At 36.8% G+C, this 22,547-nt stretch overlaps 2 protein-coding genes and 1 long non-coding RNA gene across 6 annotated transcripts; 2 read left to right on the forward strand and 1 right to left on the reverse strand.

Annotated features, from left to right (window-relative positions):
• The first annotated feature begins 169 nt into the window (after positions 1-169).
• LOC130717142 (uncharacterized) lies at positions 170-3,010 on the forward strand. Of its 3 annotated transcripts, XR_009012250.1 has the most exons (5): positions 170-754; positions 862-930; positions 1,218-1,355; positions 2,112-2,194; positions 2,676-3,010. It is a non-coding gene; the product is annotated as an uncharacterized LOC130717142 (long non-coding RNA). The 3 variants fall into 3 exon arrangements; XR_009012249.1 differs by lacking the exon at positions 2,676-3,010 and having other exon boundaries at positions 173-754; positions 2,112-2,382; XR_009012248.1 differs by lacking the exon at positions 2,676-3,010 and having other exon boundaries at positions 174-739; positions 2,112-2,382.
• Positions 3,011-4,253: 1,243 nt separating this feature from the next.
• LOC130717139 (GDSL esterase/lipase At5g03610-like) lies at positions 4,254-22,504 on the reverse strand. Of its 2 annotated transcripts, XM_057567260.1 has the most exons (5): positions 22,343-22,504; positions 22,049-22,252; positions 6,067-6,267; positions 5,344-5,618; positions 4,254-4,938 (listed from the first exon to the last, which is right to left on the reverse strand). In XM_057567260.1, the coding sequence occupies exons 1-5, from the start codon at positions 22,416-22,418 to the stop codon at positions 4,423-4,425; spliced, it is 1,272 nt and encodes a 423-aa protein (XP_057423243.1). In that variant the 5' UTR covers positions 22,419-22,504; the 3' UTR covers positions 4,254-4,422. The 2 variants fall into 2 exon arrangements, with proteins under 2 accessions (XP_057423243.1, XP_057423244.1); XM_057567261.1 differs by lacking the exons at positions 22,049-22,252; positions 22,343-22,504 and adding an exon at positions 6,359-6,547.
• On the forward strand, positions 11,516-13,280 carry LOC130717141 (uncharacterized). Its single transcript, XM_057567262.1, has 3 exons — positions 11,516-12,227; positions 12,327-12,782; positions 12,871-13,280. Exons 1-2 carry the CDS (start codon positions 12,156-12,158, stop codon positions 12,720-12,722), a joined length of 468 nt encoding a protein of 155 aa, XP_057423245.1. The 5' UTR covers positions 11,516-12,155; the 3' UTR covers positions 12,723-12,782; positions 12,871-13,280.
• Positions 22,505-22,547: the final 43 nt, after the last annotated feature.

The following is a 22,547-nucleotide window of genomic DNA, read 5'->3' on the forward strand; positions in this document are numbered from 1 at the left end:
GCACTTAATAATTTGTTTTTTTTTTTGAAATCACACTTAATAATTTGTTATATCTTGGAAATCTTTGAATTAATTTTTTTTATATGCGGAAATCTTTGAATTGGAGATTGAATTTCAGATATACAAATTCTTTTTTAAATTAAAAAAAAGTTCAAATGAAAAAAGAAGATATTTTCCCCATTCACCAAGTGAAATCCCTGCTTCGTTATCTCTCCTGCTGTTTCATCTCCCCAAATTTCCTACCCATTCCATTTACTCTTCTCCAGTTTCCCAACGTCCTCTCCTCGAAATTTTCTGCCCAATTGTCTGTGTGCATTCCCACTATTCTCTCTATCTGAATTTTTTCTTCTTGAAAGGAGGTGCTTTGAAATTGAAAGCATATGTTTTTGAATTTCAAAATCAAAATTGTGTGGATCACTAATCTGCCCACTCTATTTAGAGGAAATTTCATCTGACCATAGCTCCCTCCTCCTCTCTCGCCAAGCTCCACCACACCAAGGAATTCGCGTCGCCCTTTTCCGACCTAACCAGAAGCGGTCTTCTTCCTCGAGAGCCCCTAATTAGACCTCGCCGCTGTCGGTTTAACCTTCCTAAACGACTCCCATATCAACAACCTCCCCCACCTTTGCACATGAGTGAGCGGAGAATTTGAGTTGGGTTTTCAGTTTCAGCGGCTTTGAACGGTTGGGTTTCTAGATTGAGAAGCTAATTCCAGAGAGAAGGAAAGGAAATCTGTAATGTAACATTCAAATCTGTAATGATTTTAAAAGATTTTTCTATCATTTCTGTTTATCTGTGTTATAATATTGTGTTGGCTTTGCTTTTGTTGACTCCATTTTTCCTGGCTTATATGTGCTGCAGAAGCCTCAAATTTACAATTGGTTTCTTAGGAGGATTAGAAGAAGTGGGAAAAATGCTCTCTTCTTTTAGGTAATCTCCCAAAACCTGCATTTCTGCGAGTTCTAATTTTAAGGTTTCTATTTCGGTTTCCTTTTTTATTTAACTGTTATAGAATTGTTTTAGTTCATTTTCATCATATGCTTCATTTTGGTGCTTATATGAGAAAGATTTCCCATATGAAATAATGTGCATGTGGATCAATTTTCATTATAATGTGTTCATCATATGCTTTATTTTGGGGAGTTATTTTAGTTTCACCACTTTTTTACTCTATTCTATCTTTTGTTGGAGTAATTTGTTTTCATTTCTTTCTGCAGGGAAGATGTTTAACTCATCCATTGTTACAAGAGAAACAGATACTGAACTGAAAGTTCATTTTCAGGATTTTTCAGTTCAGAATTGGTAAATTTCATGCTTAGGTGAAGGACCTGGAGTCATTGAATACTTGAGAATTGGTAAATTTAATGCTTAATGAACTCTAAATTCTAATTTGATATTCCTTCTTATGGTCTATTTTGCATGTACATTCTAGCATTTCTACTCCTGTTTCAGTCTCAAGCATTTGTATACTTGAGTATTTGGGACTGAAGTTGTTAGGATTTATCTTTGATGTTATATATTGTTAAGTTGTTGCATGTTCACACCAAACTGCGAGCAAAATAAGCAAAAAGATATCCTTACATTGCATTCATGCTATGTGACTCATGATAGTTTTTCTCATGTGTGTTTCTAAAATGGAATCTTCCTGATTCTTTACAGGTCCTTTGTGGGTATAAAATGTGTGTCAATAGTTATCATGATACTTTTTGTATATCTTCCCAGTTAGGTTGGTTCTACTTTTGTTATTTTTCTTGCTTTATCATGCTCTTCCTTATTTTCTCTGGTTTCTATTTAATTTTGATGGAACAAAGTTTCGAATAATGCTCCACTCATCATCCTTTTTATGATATATTTTTCAAGTAAATTCTAGCAAACTTATGTTAACCCTTCACAGTATAATGCTCCACTGTCTATTTATTTTCCTTCTTGATTTTGGTTATCCCTATTAATTTGGGTTCTTACATTTTGCTTTAATTTTGATTTGTTTTTAGAGTAGGACCTAATAATAAGAAACAAGAGACACCCAATAATTGAGAAAGAATGATTCTGTAGAGTGAAATATGACATAACAAAGTACTTAAATGAATGGAGTTTCTTTTGAAATTTTGCAGGAGGCATTGGTATTAAGGGAAGTGCAAAATGGTTGGTGGAAGTCATTTAGAGTTTTCCATTCCTATTCAGAGAATCCATGAAGGTACTACAAGCAAGTTGTTATCCATAGAGTGGTTGGAGTGGAACAATATTTAGCAGCTTTTCAGGAGAAATAGCTTGCAGTTATTGTTAAAAATAGTTGGCATTCCAGCTAATACCTTATTTTGGTTTAGAACTCATTTAGTTGTATTTTGGTTTTGATATGTTACCTAGATTATACGGATTCTCTCACTCTCTTTCCCATGATCCCTTCCACACGCCCCTTCAGCTTTGCTAAATTAATTACTAAAGCAATTTTAACTAATGTTAAATAAAAATATAACAATAAATTAAATGATTTTATGAATAAATAATATACCATTATAGCTAATGTTAAGTAAAATTATGTCACACAAAAATCAAAGTATTTATTGATGTGTCAAATACAATAGTAAATACAACAGGAATCCATAAGATTGTTTATCATTACTAATTTCTTTAGATATTCTCAATGCTAATTAACTATGTCTACCTTTTGCTTACAGTCAAATGTCAAATATAGCTTAACTCAAGGAAAATTTAGATGGAGAGAACTCAGAGCAGACATCAAAGGAGAAAAAGTTGCAACTGAGCTAACAATTGTTGTTAATAAAACTTAATCCAAGGCTTAGGATGAATTAATTCCATATTAGCTGAAAGATGGATAAATGATATATTTGTAATCATGACATCATTATGAGAGATAATGCATTTTTCCCCAACTGTATTGTCCATTTCTCGAAGAAGAGGGTATTGCAAAGTAACCGTCAATGTAGTTTTTACAATGCAGTTTCATATTAAAAGTGTTCTATTTAATAATATGGTCTATTTTTTTTAATTACTGGAAAAAATTTCCACGAGGAAGAATATTTTGCCATGAAAATGCATTCGAACCAAATCAAAATATTGAGATGTATATCGATTTTGTTTTGAATCATTGTATTGGTACATGCCTTAATAATAAGAGCAAAATCCACTATGCACGGGTAAGGACATTCTACTAGAAAAAACTTTCATATTATAGCCAATAGAAAAATTCATTTTCAAATAAATTAAGTGCATTGTACATCGTATCACTTTGTAAGTCCTGAATCTAATAGATTCAAATATATGTATTTACATCTTCAAGGCAAAAATTATTTATATGTCATGTGAAGAATTAAAGTTTTTGGTTAATTAATTATTTTTTCTCGAAATATTTATATTGGTTAAATCGGTGTATGATACAAAACACTATAGTTAAGTGTCCGAATTAATGTTTTTTCAATATCTACATTTTTTTGAAAATGAAATATATAAATATAATAAAATACATATGAGAAATATTCCCTTGAACATTATGAATTATTTTCAAATGTTTTCATTATGCTTGAAGGTTATAAATAAAGTCTTTAAAAGACGTTGAATAAGAAAAATAGAAAATCATTAATAACTCATTCTCCTACTTTTGCAGGTCCCTTGAAGTTCAATTATAGAAAGGAAGAGATGGCTGTCCAAGATGAATTAACTAATAGTGATATCTATGTATTTTTTGTGCCTTTATTGAATTTAGAAGAGATTCTATTCAAAAGATATTCAATTTGAGTTCAAATTATTCGTAAGTTTAATGAAATTCGTATTCATATTTGGATTTCAATGGATTGTTGTCTTTTTAATTTGTTCATGTACAAAGTTCATAATCTTTTTCGCCGTGCAGCGCACGGGTAAAAGCTCTAGTATTTGTGAAATACAGTACATTATAGAGGTTGAGATATGGCATGCTTTTTTTTTATTTGGTTTGGTTTTGACCCATATCATGAGAGAGCTTGTTCTCATGTTTTTTTATCATTCAATAATATATTTTGTTTACGAAAAAAAAAAAATATTTGTGAAATACGAAACTCAAGTAAATTTAAGTTTATGAATGTTGTTATTTAATGTAAATAGTTTAATAGTTTTTGACAATATAATTTTTTCAATTTTAATTTAATTATTGTTTAATATATTTATTACATTTTTTTGTTTGGATGCTTTTAATATGCAACACTTGAGTTTTGCTTATGTATTTAATACAAAAACTCAAGTGTGCTTTACATATATATATATAGATGGCGAGCAAAATAGATTTATTATCTTAGACATCATGTCCTTCTTAAAATAACAATCAATTTGAACATCGCAAGCATAGAAATGAAAGCATTGAGAATTCAAATAAAACTCAAAACATCTAAGAAGAGATGCTACGCATTATTAAACAAAAAGAGAGAGGTTGAACTAGTATTTAAGTCGACGAAGATCATTTGTTTGTAGATTGTTATACACCGCCTTCCAACCTGCTTGTGTTGGGTGAAATGTATCCCAAAAGAAAGCCGCTTGAACATTTTCACAAACCACATATTTCTTCACGTTGTTCTCATCCACATTCGAGCAAAAATATTCACTGCTCACTCCGGCACAACATAGCTTTAACAGATTTGTAGTATTGCTAGCTGGTGGGTTGTTAAGCACTGACAAGAAACTCTTGTAAAGATCAAGAATTACAAAGGTGGAGTGGTCCTTGGCTTCTTGATTCAACTTGGTCACAGATTGGTTCAACAAGTTGTTGCTGAAAACGGCGAGGTTGTTGGCAGTGCTATTGCAATGCTGGAATGAGTTTGCAACAGTTACTTCGGGAAGGCAGCCAAGGGGTTGAAGAGCATCCACGACAATTTTCTTCACTCCTAACTTTTGGAGGCGAATTAAATTGATGATGGTTTGATTAACCACTGAGGCTATGAAGGAAGGAATACCCTGAAGACATTCAAACAAAAGCATAACAAATTAGTTTGTTATATAAATGTGAGCAAACCCAAACCAAGGCACCAATCCAATTAAAATCGGTTTAGATTGATTCGGGTCATTAGGTTCATATATAAAAAAATAAATCATTAAAGATTAAATTTTTACATTTACATATGAAGTATCAAATTTTAAACTTCATGTCACTCAATACAAGTTAAAATATAGTACTTCTAGTCAAATTAAATTCATGAACGGAATCAACTATAATTGTAATTGGGTTCAGATTTAACGTAAAGAGACAAATTAACTAAATAAACCTGAACTTATTATATTAGTTTAGTTAAGATCATCGAGTTCTTAGTCGATTTCAACGGAGAAATTTGAAAGTGTAATAATGATTAAAAATTAATTTACCTCGGCAGTGCCATTATTAGCCAAGTAATATCTGTAGTCATTTCCAGCAACAGAGACTAGGGCCACAGATTTGCTGAGATCTGAGAGAGTAAACACTTTTTCTTCAATGAGTTGCTCTAAGAAATTGATCTGGGTAGTCATATTTGGGTATGGAGCTAATGTTTTAAACACTCCTGAACCACCATAGGCAAAGTTCATCCCATACTTCAAATACTGAGGTGGCGCCTCTTTCCTGAACTCGTAGGGGAGTGGCGATTTCAGTCCCAAAAACTGGGCTGCATCACATTAAATAGTCTTATTAATATTACATGAGTAGTAAAGAAATTATCTAAAAGGTAAATGCTGGCTAAAAATCATTATAATATTTTTTTCGATACATCAAAAAACTAAAAATCATTATAATTTTAGGTGACCGAATGATATTTTAGCATGTGACATTAACTTAAATTTTTCTGAAACACATGATTCAACTCAAATAAACTTTGGGTGATTTGATATCAAAAAGTATTTAATAGAGTAAGTTAACAGCGGAATGAATAAATCATTCACAGAAATTATGCTATCAATGAATAAGTGAAGTTCTACAAATAAGGGAAAGAGTCAACGTTCGTAAATTAACCAAATAATCAAATTAAGTTATAACAATGCACTTCAGATCGCATTGTTCCGGTTGACAAAATCAAGATTCAAGACTCGAGAGAGACGGGCCAGTGGGGCACGTACCGACGTAATCAGTTAGAACTCGACCGTCGGACCATCGTCCGGCAGGTTTTTGGGGAAAAGTCATGCCATAAGGGACTTTCCAGGAATTAGAAATATCTTTTCTCGAGTTGCCGGTGTCAACATAAGAGTCCCCAAAAATGAACAATTTTTCGTAGTGATGATGGCGGTGCACGCGAGCCTCAGCTTGGATCCCCATTTTCCCTGTAACAATGGATCGGAGTACTATAAGTTATGAACAAATCCATAGCGACATATTTGTTATACATATATATTCATAATCATATAACAATACCTGAGAGAAGAAGTACAAATAATGCAAGGGAAAGACTGAATGGAGAGAACAGTTGCTTGTGTGAGTACTCCATCATATTAGGGTATTAGCTATGGATTGTGTTAGTGATGCAAGCTAAGGGATTTGAGAGAATGAGATAGGACCAGGGGACGTGAGAGAAGTGTGAAGAAAGATGATGGATATGGGTTTTTATAGTAAACGTAGCAAGATACAAAGCACTACATAGATCTGAAGAAAACAATTTTCTTATCCTTAAACAGCACACAAACACTGAAAAGTCATTTGTCAACCCCCGTAATTAAGCACGTTTTGACAATTAAATAAAAAGGCTAAAACAATTAAACAAAGGGCCCGTTTGGTGTGACGTATAGTATAAGGCCTGATAGTATAAGGCCTGATAGTATTAGGCCTGATAGTATAAGCCCTGATAATTTTCTTATACTATACAGCGTTTGGACATACACTGTATAATTTACCATATCGTTTAAATTAATGCAATTTTATGTTTAATAAAGTATTGAATAATGATATAAAATAAAAATCAAATATGGAGGTGATTATAACGGTGGTGGCGGTGGTGATGGAAGTAGTGGTAGGTTGGTGGTGGTGGTGGCAATGGTGGTAGGTTGGTGTTGGTGGCGGTGGTGGTGACAGTGGAGATAGGTTGGTGGTGGTGGTGGCAGCGATGGTGGTTGTGGTGGTGGTGATGATAGGGTGGTGGTGGTGGTGGTAAGGCGGTGGCGGCTACAGTGGAGGGTGGAGGCAATGGTGGTGGTGGTGGCGGCGATAGGGTGGTGGTTGTGGTGTTGGTGGTGGCAATAGAGTGGTGGCGACAATTATGGTGGTGGTGGCGATAGGGTGGTGGTTGTGGTGGCGGTAGGGCGGTGGCGGTGGCGGCAACATCGGTGGTGGCGGTGGTGGCAGCGATGGTGGTTGTGGTGTTGGCGACGATAGAGTGTGGTGGTGGTAGTAAGGCGGTGGCGGCTTAGTAGGGTGGTGGTGACGGTGGAGGGTGGAGGCAATGGTGGTGGTGGTGGTGGTGGCGATAGGGTGGTGGTTGTGGTGTCGGTGGTGGCGGCGATTATGGTGGTGGTGGCGATAGGGTTGTGGTGGCGGCGATTATGGTGGTGGTGGCGGTAGGGCGGCGGTGGTGGTGGTGGTGGCAACACCAGTGGTGACGGTAGGGCGGTGGTGGCGGCGGCGGCGGTGATCGGATGGTGGTGGTGGTGGTGGTGGTGCCAATGGTGGTGTAAGTTGGCAGCAATAGAGGGTGGTGGTGATGGTGACTTATACGTCGCAACCTTATCATGTCTTATCCATCACTCACATGATGGATTAAATAATACGTCATTTTAACGTATAAGGGGACTTTGATGGATAAGCTTATACAATACAATGTCATCACCAAACAATGGATAAACTCATAATGTATTGTATAAGCTTATACTATCATGCCTAATACGGCGTGCCAAACGAGCCCAAAGACTTCGATTTCGCTGGGCATTATTATGGCGAGCGTGATGCGCACTTCCCAATCCATGGCATCTCATAGGTGAGGGGGACAAGATCACACAAGGAATCTCAAGTCAACTAATCTAAGAGATATCCAGTTAATGTAAATCTGGATCATATGTAGTATATTGCATGATAATTAATCATACTGTCGTTTATGTTATCATTTACTTTTCCCTTAAATTTCGCTTTTGTTGTGCTACATTAATTTTTGTTTAATTGTCTCCTCTTTTCCAATTCTAAAAAACCACAGCTCCCAGTTTCCATATCATGCGAAAATTTCCCTTCAACCTGCCCTTCTCTCAAAATGACAAATATCTCTCAAAATGATAAATATTTATTTGAGTGAATCCTGTTTTTCAAATGATGTTGACTCCCTGTCATTGATTTCTGTTAACTAACAGGCTACCTTGTCATTCTAAACTACATTAATCTACATAAAATAGGTGAGGTGTTTACTCAATCAAATCTCTTATTTCCTCATTAAAGGAAAATCTGATATGATTTAAAAAAAAAAAATTTACACTAGAATTATCAATTATGTTCTATAGGGATTGATCCCTGTACCTTTCAGGCTTTCCCTCCCCAACCTATATGACTTCCAGCTCTTATTTGAAAAAACATAAATAACTTAATACTCTAAAGTTATTGACCTTCAACTCTTATTTGAAAAAACATAAATAACTGTATCCTTGGCGAGACATTGGGTTTGAGACACTGTTGTGGGTTTTGTATGGTTTTATTGGCGTTCCTCTCTGCTCCTTTTGCTTCTGGTCAGGTGAGGCAGAGTAGATTGAGACATTGTGCAGTCTGATTTGCCGGGTTCTTTGTTTTCTCTGTTTTGGCGTTCTTTTGATCGCTGCTCCAGTCACGGTGGTTCGTGTCTTTAAAGATGAATGGTGATTTTCAATTTATTCGATTTTGTCGCCCTTATAGGGGTTGGTTTGATCAGTAATGTTAGGCGTTAAAGCATGTGGTAATACTTGTGGGTTTACAGTCGTGGTTTTTGGGTTTTTCATGTTTGGTTGGGTTTTTTACCGGCTTGCTTTGTTGTCTATGTTATTTTACCCATGTTGAGAGGGGATATTTCTCAACACTATCTATCAATATATTTTGCTTTCAAAAAAAACTTAATACTCTAAAGTCTAAACCAAATGAGTTGACGTAATGATTCAGCACTTCATCCCTTATATAAACAAGTGTTTAGACTTTAGAGGTTTGATTATCAACTCTTGCAAATGGAAAAAAACTCTATGATCAAGTTCTTACTGCTTAATGAGCCGAGAATATAGCGATTGATTAGTCTCACATCTATCCGTTGTGAAATACTTGGGTTAGTACCGAAAAAATTTAATACTCTATTTTTTATAATTTAATTTATTTTAATTGATAGAAAATATTTTAAATTTATGTAATGTTTTTAACTTTTAGATACAGTTATGTCTTTTTATATTTCACTTTATTTTGAATTGAATTTTGGGAATTGTTATTTTGACCCCCCACACACATCTATTCAAACTCATGGAAAATTTTGAAACCCGAAATTACCCCTTTCGAATGCACCCTCATAGCGCGTCTCTGTCGCACGTAAAGCCTCATTTCGTCAGTGTGACAGAGATGCACCTTGAGCTTGCGTTGTTGGCGCACCTTGAGCGTGCGATTAAAACGCACCGGTCATTGACCTTAACTCAACAACCGGTAAAAGCTATTAAATGCATCTGCTATTTCCTATGTTTTTCGTTACCATCTATGCTGGTTCGAGCTCTATAAATAGGGCCTCTTTCTTCCTTCATTTTCACACAAATCTCTCCCTTTATTCTCTTATACTCTTTCTTTTTCATACCTCTTATGGTTTAGAGTTGTTAGTGGTTGGGGTGATGCAGATATTATCCCCAACATTAGCAAGTTTGAGTACTTTGAGAGTGATATTTCAAATTCAGAGTGTCAAACTGGCTAATGTAGGGGCGACCATCCTTGGTTATTCAAAGTACCCAAACTTGCTAAATGGAATGGTCCAAGCTCTTGGGGAAAGTGCCTCTTTGGAGATCATTTGTGATGATGGAAACATCTAGGCTCAGTTGGTGGCTCTGCTGTATTCCACAACTGGGCCTTGAAGAAGATGGTTGGACCAGAAGAGGACGAGGAGCGGAAGAAAGAGTGTAAGACCAAGATTTGGTCAGGTGGTACAACTCTATGTTTTGATGATAACAAGTTTATTATTATGTATGAACAATTATGGTACTCTAACGATTGTCTTTTTAAGTTGTGATAAAACAGACTCTGACTCTGATTCAAGACTATGCATATATCAGAATTTGAAGACCCAAGAGTAACCATTGTTACGCTTCTGCATTCACTACGTTCTTCTGAACGGTAGCAAATGCTTCAGATACTCTGAAGATTAAAGCTCTGATATGGACTTTGAAAGACTCAAGCATTGAAGCTCTGAAGACCAGATGTTCTGAGGAACGGTCTAGAAGCTGAAGACTTGAAAGCTCTCAAGACCTGAAGCACTTCATATTCTGAAGACCAGATGTTCAAATGAACGGTTCAGAAGCAGAAGTTCTGGAGGTCAGAGGATCCAAGCTTCCTTCTGACTCTGATCACATAGCTTCACAAGTTCCAACATGAAGCGTCGCCCAAGATCAAGAGTCAACTAGGCTAAGGCAATGTCATTGTCATTCGTACAAAATGAGATGTACTATTCTGACCGCCTTACCTACGACGTTCAGCCATAGCAGGCTCTAAAAATCCCAGAACTGCCCTCCAACGGACAGATTCTTTCAACGGAAACAACCTCTACACCTTGGAGTATTTAAAGGACGAAGATAGAAGAAATTAGCTAAGAAACTATTGTGCATACAAGTGAAAAACCTTCAAGTGAATACCTTAGCAATATTTCTTCATTGTTCTTATTGTGTTTACTTCTGCTTGTTTTAGAAGCATTTATGTGTAAACCAAAACCTTCACAAACTCTGTTTGTAGTTCCTTGAGACACCGGTGAGGTCAGTATTCTTGAGAAGGCTAAGACAAGGTTGTCTTGGTGTTGCTAGTTCTTAGAATTGTTAGTCACTGAGCAAGGTGTGCTAGTGCAGTTGTAACAATCATTGAATAATGGATTGCCTTCATTCTAAGAAGGAAGAAATCACCTTAACGGGTGGACTGGACTAGCTTGAGTGATTCATCAAGCGAACCGGGATAAAATTATTGTGTGCTTTTCTTTATCCCTCATCTTTAGCACCTTATATTCTTTCACCGAAAAGATTGTCATAATCTTGGAGAGAAAGTGGTTAAACTTCAAAACCCTATTCAAACCCCCCACTTTTTAGTGTTTTTCATACCTTCAAAGAGAAGTAGCAGAAGACAAGGAAGAGGACCTGAAGAAGAGGATGATTGAAATTTTCTTGATTGTATCCCCTAGGGGTCATTGTACTTGTACTTTTCAAGTACTAAGTTTAGGGCTTAGGGTTTAGGGGTCATTGTACTTGTATGTTATGAAATTATATAATGTATCATTATTAATAATAAAGATGAATTTTGTTAACAAATGAAGTATTTGTTTATGTTTTCGTTACTGTTTTAGCTTCTGTTTCTGATAGTGTTGTTTTTTCAGCAGGCTTGAGGACCATGGTGCAGCCAAACAACCAAGGGAGGGCTGACCTTAGAAAAGAACATGATGGTTGGGAAATTCCAAGGGATAATTTGCCCAACTACACTAATTAGTTCCTTCAGCTGCTAATTCTTCGATGTTTACTGTTCAGATAGCTCTTTCCACTTTTATAATAAAGCTACTAACTCCATTCTTCTCTTCCTCTAATTTAAAAATTAGATACCTAATACCTCACCAACTCTAATACAGTATAGTGATCATATCTATTAGTCTACATATGAAACCTTTCAACTAAAAAAGATTCTACAACCCATTTATTCTCAAAAAAATGTGCATAAATTATTACTTTACAGTTCACTGGAGAGATTCAGACCAATTGGACATGTTGCTGTGTCCATTAACCAAAGTGAATAATTTGTTGTTCTACCTATTAGTGATTTAGTTGTAGCTTCATTAATTGTACTCACCTAATGCTTGATATGGAGATTTTCTCATATAATGTTAGGACTTAGGACTTGATATCGTATTTGGGCTGTGATTCTTCAATATTTCCCACTTGATCTATTTGAGTTTTGAAATTGGATTTATCTCTTATGTTATAGTTAATATTTGACCCTTATTCCATTTTTCTATCTTACATTTAGAGGTTGTCATCGGTTTTTTTGTGTAGTTACTATGCATCAGTACACCTTAAGAAGTTCTAAGTCTAAGCAACAGATTTTTGCCAGAGTATTTCATCCGGATGAGGTAACTATGAAATTTGTTTTTTATGTTTGGAGTGAGATGAAAATATTGGACACTGATCATATTTTTTTCTTTTTATGTTTATTTTTGTGGAATATTCAGGTGTATATTGTTGTACCAAGAGAATTCTTGAATGATTTTGAAGAAAGTCTCTCTAAATATGTTGAATTAGTGGATCCTGTAGGGAATAAATTCTGTGTTAGCTTTTATTTTGATCGTGATGAACCAAGATTTAGTGCTAATATTTCAGAGTTACGAACTGTGCACCAAATACAGGGAAGTGTGATAATTTGTTTTATTTATCTTGGTGATAGTAGATTTGACATCCAAATTAGTGATCTGAACTTGTTTGAGATTGAGTATAGGAAAAGAACTGCTCATGTTGCAGCTAATGTTGCAAGTTCAAGTCATATGAATTTTCATGAAGTAGATGGTTCGGTTATAAATTTAATTAGTGATGATGATTCTGAGAATGAAGTTGAAGATATTGTGAATTAGGAGATGTTAATTTGGTCAGTTGATCTCACTGCTGATCTCATTATTCCCCGTCATCATCTGGTTCGTTTTCTTTTTTTGGAATTTTGTGATTTAATTTTTAGTATTACTATTTTTTCTTTACTTATGCAGTGAAATTAAAATTTTGCAGATTATTCCTGATTATATTCAGGAAAAGGTTTTCAACGACATGAGTCCAGAAATCAATGTACTTCTTCCAGATGGTTCTTGGACTAGATGAGAAATCGTCTGGTACTCACTTAGTGAGGGGATAAGTGAATCTGGGAGTATGGGTGCCATTTTTGGGCGGTGGTATGAGTTCTATAAGGAAACATTTTTCAGACTTGGAAATTCCGTTGCAAGACACAAGATGCAGCTATGGAAAATGGTTCTTCTCAATTTTTACAGAGTTGCTGTTTTGACGGAGTAATTTAACATCAAAAGTTACATCTTTTTGTTCTTTTTTTGTACTACATAATATAACATGATGTGGTTGTAAACATCACTTGAACGGTGCTACTTTATTTGTTCACTGTGAATGGTTGTTTATTTTGTCTATAACTATATCATTTTTTTTTTACCTTAGGTTTGATTCTCTCTATTTTCATGGGTAATTTAAGACACTATATTTTTGTCATCTATCCATGAAGAGCTAAATACTATTCCTTGATTAACATAGTCAACAAGGACTTTTATTGTATTTTCTGCTATTGAATCTATATACATTTTTTTAAATTAAAACGAGTTTGTTTTATATTTCAGATTAATAATTATATAATCATTTTAAATAATTAAATGTTTATGTATTATCTAATATACACTAAAGTTAAAAAATAATTAAATATCACCTATCTTTTCATAGCTGCAAACATTATTAATATTAATTACCATAGGTATGTAAATAAATCTATTTATTTTATAAATTATTGAATTAAAAATTATAACTCATAGAATCGCTCGTCCGTGCATCGCACGGCAACGGGCTATAATCCTAGTTAAATATAAAGGCATGATAATTTAATGATTAAAATGTGTCGTGCGGATATTATAAAACATTAATAAATATATAGTGTTTTTTTTTGTTTAAGACTATAGGGTTAAGAGTTCCCACAGGGAGGAACATTTTACATGAAAATTAATGTAAAATTAACAGAATTTTTTTTTTAAGAAGATGTCACTATTTTACAATGTAACTTCATATTAAACATTTTCTACATAACAATATAGTCTATTTTTATTTTATTTTGTTCAAATTACATGGCAAAAAGCTCCTACGGGAAAGAACGTTTTAGCATGGAAATGCTTTAATGCCAATCATAATAAGAAAATAACATTTCATATATGATTTAAGTAAATTGTTCACAGTTTTTCTAATGATTTTAGGAGTAAATATGATTCCAAATCATTTTAGTAATTCTTTAAATTGTTTTAGGAGTAATACATGAGTTTTTGGCGACTTATCATTTGATGTTTATGTAAAAAATATTTACACTAACAATGCGTTACTATTAAATTCTAAATATATATATCAAATTAAAGTATGATAATTTAATAGTGAAATATAAGATAGAAAAAATAAACAATATGTAACCTAGATTTGTTTATGTGTAAATTATTGGGTAAAATGATGGTGCTAATATGTAATACGAGGGTTGAAAATTAATACTTTCACGGGGAGAAACATTTTTATATAAAAACACTTTCATGTTAAAAGTAATAGTAACATATATTTTCATATAATTTAAGAGCAATATCCTCCCTGCAACAAGCGGATAAATATGTTTAGAATTGAAGATTCCAGTGACTTAATCCTTTTAGTTTTAGAGATAATAATATATGGTAAAATGTTCTATGAGTTCAAAACACTACAGTATTGCTTTCAATAAAAATATTTTTGGTAATATTTTTCACCGCAAGCGTTTGATTGCTGTCAGGATTAGAAATGTCCAGCAGCGGCTCGAGCAAGTGGACTCTACAGCTCTTTACCGCCGCCTTCAGGAGCTTAGGAAGGAGCAGGAGGATGTTTTAGCTCAGGAGGAGATGTTATGGTACTAGAAGTCCCGTGAAAAATGGGTTCGATATGGTGATAGGAACACGACTTTCTTCCACGCTCAGACAGTGATCAGGCGGTGCCGGAATCACATTCAGGGCCTCAACCTGTCAGATGGAAGTTGGTGTACAGATAGTAGCCGTCTCAAGGAGGAAGCTCAGCTTTTTTATTCTAACTTGTTTGCTACTTGTGATGAAACAGATCCTAATTGTATGGCTACTCCACAGTTGGCCTCTCTGTCACCTACTGGCATGGAGAAACTTGCGAGATTGATCTCGAAGGAGGAAGTCACCACAGCAATTCATCAGATGGGTTCCTTCAAAGCTCCAGGCCCGGATGGCTTTCATGCTTGCTTCTACAAGGAGTATTGGGACACTGTAGGTGACTCTGTTTTTCAGTTTGTGCAGGATGCTTTTGAGCGTGGGAGTTTTGACCCAACCATTGCTGAGACTCTCATTGTTCTGATTCCTAAGGGAGATAATCCAAAATCCCTTAAGGAGTTTAGACCAATAAGTCTCTGCAACGTCTTGCAAAAACTCATTTCTAAAGTCATGGTGAACAGGCTCCGTCCTTTTTTGAACGACCTGGTGAGCCCTTACCAGAGTAGCTTCATACCCGGTAGGAGTACAACAGATAACGCAATTGTGCTTCAGGAGGTTGTTCATTCAATGATGAAGACCAAGCGGCGGGAGGGCGATGTCATCTTCAAGCTGGATTTAGAGAAGGCTTATGACCGTTTGGATTGGAAATTCATTGAGAGCACTCTGCATGAGTTTGGGTTTCCTGAGAAATGTATCCAAATTATTATGTTTTGCATTACTTCTGTTTCTTTGTCTGTGTTGTGGAATGGGGACAAGCTGCCGGGGTTTAGGCCTAAGAGAGGGTTGCGCCAAGGGGACCCTATCTCTCCTTACCTTTTTGTGTTGTGTATGGAGAGGCTTAGCTCTGCGATTTCTACAGCAGTTCAGGATGGAAGATGGAAGCCTGTCACAGTGAAAGGATCTGATCTCAAGTTGTCTCATCTACTTTTTGTTGATGATCTTATCCTGTTTGCTAGAGCCTCTGAAGGTCAAGTTAATTTGGTTAAGGGGATTCTCACTTCTTTTTGCAAGGCTTCTGGGCTTCGGGTTAATGAGAGAAAGTCCAAGGCTTTGGGTCACCGAAACTTATCTACAACGATGAAGAATAAATTCACTGACATTACAGGTATTAATTTTTCACCTGATTTGGGCAAATACTTGGGGTTCCCTATTTTTCACATGAGGGCTACTAAGAGGGACTTCCAGTTTATGGTGGACCGGGTGAATACTCGGGTTGCCGCCTGGAAACATGCAATTTTGAATAGAGCGGTTCGGTTTACTCTTGCGCAATCCGTGCTATCTCAATGTCCACTTATTGTATGCAACATGTTTGGGTTCCAACTGGGGTTTGTAATGATATTGATTCTGCAATCAACAAGTTCATTTGGAAGGGCACAGGAAACCATGGCATTCACTTAGTGCGGTGGGCCACTGTTGCTCAGCCTCGACGGTTTGGTGGTTTGGGTTTACGAACAGCGAGGGATCACAACATTGCTCTACTTGGGAAAAACGTTTGGCAGCTTATCAAGGAGGAACCTAAGCCTTGGGTCTCGTTGATCAGAGGGAAGTACGACCAGGGTAGTTTGTTAACGCTGCCAAAAAAGACTGGGTCGATTGTGTGGCAGTCTATACAGAAAGCGACGGAAGTGCTCAAGGAGGGTTTTTCTTTTAAGCTTGGTAATGGTACTTCCTCTTTCTGGTTTACTGATTGGTTGGGTAATTTTAAGCTTTGCGACAAGGTATGTGCGGTCGATATCCATGATTTGCAGCTCATGGTGCGGGACGTGATTTCTGATACAGGTTGGAACCTTCCATTGCTCTACACGTTGTTGCCTCCGGATGTTCAGCAAAGGATCCTGGGAATGGGCTATAGCTTGAACGCACAGGTTCCAGATTGCACTGTTTGGTCATCAGTCTCCTCCGGTGAGTATTCAGCTCGAGCGGGATACCAATGGTTGATTGAAGAGCGGCGGGAAGAGCTCGGTCCTGTGGCTACCGATTGGAATTGGATTTGGCGCCTTCAGGGGCCATTTAAGGTGTTTTTCCTCATCTGGTTGTGCTGTCATAACGCGCTGCCTGTGAATGATCTTCGGTATCGTCGGAATATGGCATCTTCTTCGATTTGTTCTATGTGTAATCTCTATCCAGAGACTATCCTCCATTGCCTGCGAGATTGTTACTTTGCCCGCCGCATATGGATTCGTCTCGGTCTAACCACGCATAATGCTTCGTATCAGATTGCAGATCCACGAGAGTGGCTTAAGCGCTTGTTGACTGAGGCGGAATGCTCGACGCTTGCTGCGATTTGGGGCCTATGGAGTGCTCGCAACAGGGCATGCTTCGATCAAACTTCTGTACCAGATGATGTGCTGGTGCGCTCGGTGTTGGACCAGAAGGCGCTGTTTCAACACGTTTGGGCGAAGCCAGTTCGCGCCTCTACCCCCCGTTTCGTCTCTTGGATTGCTCCGATAGGTTCTGAAATTGCTATTAGCTGCGATGGGAGTTCTCTCGGATCTCCGCAGCGCTCCGGCTTTGGCGGGTGCCTTCGTGATGCACTCGGGACATGGATCACGGGGTTTGTAGGTTATGGTGGTCAGGCCTCAGTGCTGCATATGGAGCTCTTTGCTATATTTCATGGCTTGGTGATTGCGTGGAACCGTGGTTTCCGCAAGGTGGTGTGCTATTCTGATTCATTGCTTGCCGTCACCCTTGTCCAGGAGCCCCCCTCTCATTTCCATGAGCTCGCAGTGTTGATTTACCACATTGTTGATCTGCTTCGTCGACCGTGGGAGGTGCGACTGGTGCACACTTTGCGTGAGGGGAATGCTTGCGCGGATTTCCTAGCTAAGATGGGAGCTAGTCAAGACTTGGATTTCCTCCTTGTTCAGGACCCCCCTCCTGGCCTGGAGCCGTTGTTATTGGCTAACTCTCTGGGGACAATTTTTGTTCGGTTGTAGGGGTTTTTTTGCTTTCCAGTTTTCTGTTTTGCTTCTTTGTGGTTGAGCATCAAAAAAAACACTACAGTATTTTAATGTATATTTTTATCATTCTTAAAATCTATTTTTTTTATATCAAACTACTGATGGTGTCAACATTAATAACCAATTCATCGTGCAACGCACGGGTAAAAAACACTAGTTTAATTGGTTTGATTTAGTTTGTTATATAAATGTGAGCAAATCCAAACCAAGGCACCAATCCAATTAAAAATTAACTTACCTCGGCGGAGCCATTATTAGCAAAATAATATCTATAGTCATTTCCACCAACAGAGACTAGGGCCACAGATTTGTTGAGATCTGACAGAGTAAACACTTTTTCTTCAATGAGTTGCTCTAAGAAATTGATCTGGGTAGTCATATTTGGGTATGGAGCTAATGTTTTAAACACTCCTGAACCACCATAGGCAAAGTTCATCCCATACTTCAAATACTGAGGTGGCGCCTCTTTCCTGAACTCGTAGGGGAGTGGCGATTTCAGTCCCAAAAACTGGGCTGCACCACATTAATTAGCTAAATGCGAGGCATAATAACTATAGTCTTAGGCGGCCGAATAATATTTTAACATATGTTATTAACTCGAATTTTTTAAAACACATGTCAAAATATTATTAAATCACTTGAACTACTATGATATAATTTAACTCTCAATAATTTTTGGGTGATTTAGACAACCAAGCAGTGAATATCAAAAAGGTTCTAATAGGAAGGTAGTTAAAAATCAATGACAGAAATTATGCTATGAATGTATAAGTAAAAATCTACAAATTAGGGAAATAGTCAAGGTGAATTAACTAATTAATCAAAGTTATAACAATGCACTTGAGATCACATTTTTCCAATTGGCAGCATCAAGATTTAAGACTCAAGAGCAGTGTTATTAAACTCGAACCCGACCTACCGGTCCGATCGTGACTCGGGCACCTAACCGGTTCGAGTTGCATATCGGATCAGCCATGCAACTGATCTGTTTCGAACCGGAAAAACTCGGTCGGTTCAGTGAAAAAATCGGCTCGGAGACTCGGTTGGACCCACGAGCAATTTTTTTTTGAAAAAAAATGTCATTTTGTCTACACAAAAAAAAATTGAACACTGCGTCTTTTTCGTTTTGACAGCAAAAATTGACGACCAGTTTCATATAGATTCGGCAACTGTAACTCGCAGCACTTCAATTCGCAACAGAGATAGATACTTAAAAAGAAATATATTAGGGGGAAGAGATGAGTGACTAGAGAAGAAGGATCCATAAAGTTCAGATCCGTAAACTAAGTCAAGACTAAGTACATAAACTAGAAACCATATGATAGAGAAGCTGGGAAAAGGGTAGCTCACTCGGTGAGCTAAGGAAATGAAGGGACTTGTAGGGTGAAGGGCCAGAGTTCAAAACTTGGCGAAAGAATTAATTTACTAGCAATTAACAACTAACATTGACCTATAAAAAAAAATAGAGAAGTTGCGGCTGTGCACAGTCTAATGTTATGGTTTTTTTTTTTGGTCAATAATTGTTATGGTTATAATTGAGGGTTTCACCATATATAAATGAAATTGGGCCATTTGCTTCTATTATCATGTATTTGGGCCACAACTTATTTCATTTCAACCGGATCTGTGCCTATTGGAGCAAACCAAGAGTTTCTTTTATAAAAAAAATATTCAATTCCTCCGTGTTTGTTTTAGAAGAATTATAGAGTGAATCACCATTTTGGTCCCTAAGAAAGTAGGCACCGGTCATATTAGTCCCTAGAGATCATTAATGGTTAAAAAAATCCCTGTAAGTGTAGACGTCGGTCATAGTAGTCTCTATCTAAGTTTGGCCGTTAGTCCCTGGAACGGAAAATGCCCATGTGTCACGTTATGTGCCACGTAGGTTTCAATTTAGTCCCTGACGTTATCAATTTAGTTCCTAGGTAATTAATTTAATTAAAATAATGAGTTAAAATAAAATAACAAATCTAAACCACAAACACATAAACAATAGCAGCTGTGCACAATTAATCAATTCTGCATTACATATGAACATCAATAAATCAAACATCAATATTGGTCCTTTTCACATCATCCCCTCCATGACCATTCCAGAACTTAATAAAATTGCACTAAAATACAAAACATATGTAAACACAGTACATTCATTAAAACTATGGATTGAAAATCTTAAACCACAAATCAAAACTACTATAACATTCAAACACTAACCACAAATAACACACCACAACAGAAACTACACTAAAGACAAGAAATTAAAATTACACATACGAAAATCAAATTGAACCTAGCTTCTTAAACCACACTGCTCTTATTTCATTAACCAGAAATAGAAATTATCATGCAGACTTGATATAGGATACAAATTCAAGGATGTTACTCCTGTTCATAGAAACCACACTGCTCTTAAGGCTAAAGAAAATCAGTGACCCAAACCTTGTTCATTGTTGATTCTTCCTCCTCCTCCTCTCTCCAGTAGGAGAACCTCTACCCTACTCCTCCTCTCCAGTTGATGAAGAACCTCTACCCTCCTCCTCCTCCTCTCCAGTCAGATCTGTACAAGTTCACCCATAGAAGACCGGGAAAAAAACCCATGCTCACCTCTTCAAACCCAGATTCGACCCAGAAAAAAGAACCCAGAGTCAATTCAACACATTGAGCTTGATGGAAGGAGAGAGGGAAGCAGATATGAGGCTCAAATACACTTGTTTGTCCCGTCCATCTTCAATCACTCTCTAAAGGTTGTGCCTTTTTGAAGGATTTGTTGATGTGGAGAAGAAAGGTTGTGGCTTTGTTCAAGATTTGGTGACTGAGTCTGAGTTCGGGTGTGAGAGAAGGAGAAGAGGGTGTTCAGAGAGTAGCAATGAGGGATTAGAGAGAGAGAGAGAGAGAGTGATGAAAGATGCAGGTTGGGTTGACTTTGGTGTTGGTGGGGTGGGATTACACCGGCTTGGTGTTGGTGATGAAGATGATGAGGAAGAAGGTGATATTCTGATTTTTTTATGAAGATTTGTTGAAGTGATGTTGAAGAAGATATGGAAGTAGATGAAGATTTGGTACATCAGATTGACTCTCTCTATTATGGCTTAATTACAACTTTGGTCCCCGACGTTTACCAATGCCACGATTTTGGTCCCCCGCTTAATTTAATTACATGGATGGTCCCCGACGTTGTAGGTCGTGTGCAACGTTAGTCCTACCGTTTATTTCTTAATGGAGGAGGCTTACGTGGACGTCTAGTTGGAGATAAAAAGGAGATCTGAGGAGAGAGGGAACGTGAACCTTATATGAACTCATTATACCCAAATCTGAAATTCTAGGGATCTAAATCGCGTTACCTTCTTCGTTCCAGGGAGGTCAGGGGTTTGGGTATAATGAGTTCAGATAAGGGTCACGTGATACTCACGTGCTTCCCTCTCTCCTCATACCTCATTTCTCTCTCCAACTGGACGTCCACGTAAACCTCATCCATTAAGAAATAAACGGTAGGACTACCGTTGCACACGGCCTACAACGTCGGGGACCATCCATGTAATTAAATTAGGTGGGGGACCAAAACTGTGGCATTGGTAAACGTCGGGAACCAAAGTTGCAATTAAGCCCTCTATTATTAATCAATTTTTTAAAATAAAAAAATTATTAATTGATTTTTTATTTTTTAATATTTATTATTATATATTACATGGCTGTCACGTGGATCAGTCACGTGTCAATTTAAGTGACCATGTCACTTTTCCGTTTGAGGGACTAACGACCAAACATGGATAGGGACTACTATGACCGACGTCAACACACTCGGGGATTTTTTTCACCATTAATGATTTCTATGGACTAATATGACCGACGCTTACTTTCTCAGGGACCAAAATGGCGATAATTATATAACAAGTTTTCTTTAAACTAAAATTATATAATAAGTTAAGTTTATAAGATTATATATATATATATATATATATATATATATATATATATAGATATATTTAACGTTTTAGATATTATATACAATTAATTTTCCTAATAAATTAAAAGCTCACTTGTTAAATAATGTTAAGTTATACTTATGAATTTGTTTTAGTATATACCGAATTAACCGATTCAACCAGTGATCCAATGATCAGACCAGTGATCCATTGATTCAGTACTCTGACTGAGTTAATCATCGGGCTAAGTTTAATAACACTACTCAAGAGAGAGATCAGAGGGGGGTGTACGTACCAACATAATCAGTTAGAACTCGACCGTCGGACCATCGTCCGACAGGTTTTTTGGGAAAAGTCATGCCGTAAGGGATTTTCCAGGAATTAGATATATTTTTTCTCGAGTTGCCAGTGTCAACGTAGGAGTCCCTGAAAACGAACAATTTTTCGTAGTGATGATGACGGTGTACGCGAGCCTCAGCTTGGATCCCCACCGTTTGTCCTGTAAAATGGATAATTAGTACAATAAGTTTTCGATCAACAAATCCATGCGACATATTTGTTATACACATTCATAATCATACAACAATACCTGAGAGAAGAAGTACAAATAGTGCAAGGGAAAGAGTGAAAAGAGAAAACAGTTGCTTGTGTGAGTACTCCATCATATTAGGATATTAGCTATGGAATGTGTTGGTGATGCAAGCTAAGGGATCTGAGAGAATGAGATAGGACGAGGGTACGTAGAGAAGTATGAAGAAAGATGATGGATATATATGGGTTTTTATAGTGAAAGT

This window comes from Lotus japonicus, chromosome 5, assembly GCF_012489685.1.
Source record: "Lotus japonicus ecotype B-129 chromosome 5, LjGifu_v1.2".
NCBI classification, from domain to species: Eukaryota; Viridiplantae; Streptophyta; class Magnoliopsida; order Fabales; family Fabaceae; genus Lotus; species Lotus japonicus.

What these genes read in the sequence shown, in the direction of transcription:
- LOC130717141 (XM_057567262.1), top strand. Translation starts at nt 12,156, where the DNA reads ATGCATCAGTACACCTTAAGAAGTTCTAAGTCTAAGCAACAGATTTTT. An exon ending in GAGTATTTCATCCGGATGAG is followed by an intron (nt 12,228 to 12,326) that starts GTAACTATGAAA and finishes TGGAATATTCAG; the next exon opens with GTGTATATTGTTGTACCAAG.
- LOC130717139 (XM_057567260.1), bottom strand. Translation starts at nt 22,418, where the DNA reads ATGATGGAGTACTCACACAAGCAACTGTTTTCTCTTTTCACTCTTTCC. An exon ending in AGTTCTAACTGATTATGTTG is followed by an intron (nt 6,268 to 22,048) that starts GTACGTACACCC and finishes CCATTGTTACAG; the next exon opens with GGAAAATGGGGATCCAAGCT. An exon ending in CTAATAATGGCACTGCCGAG is followed by an intron (nt 4,939 to 5,343) that starts GTAAATTAATTT and finishes GAATGTCTTCAG; the next exon opens with GGTATTCCTTCCTTCATAGC.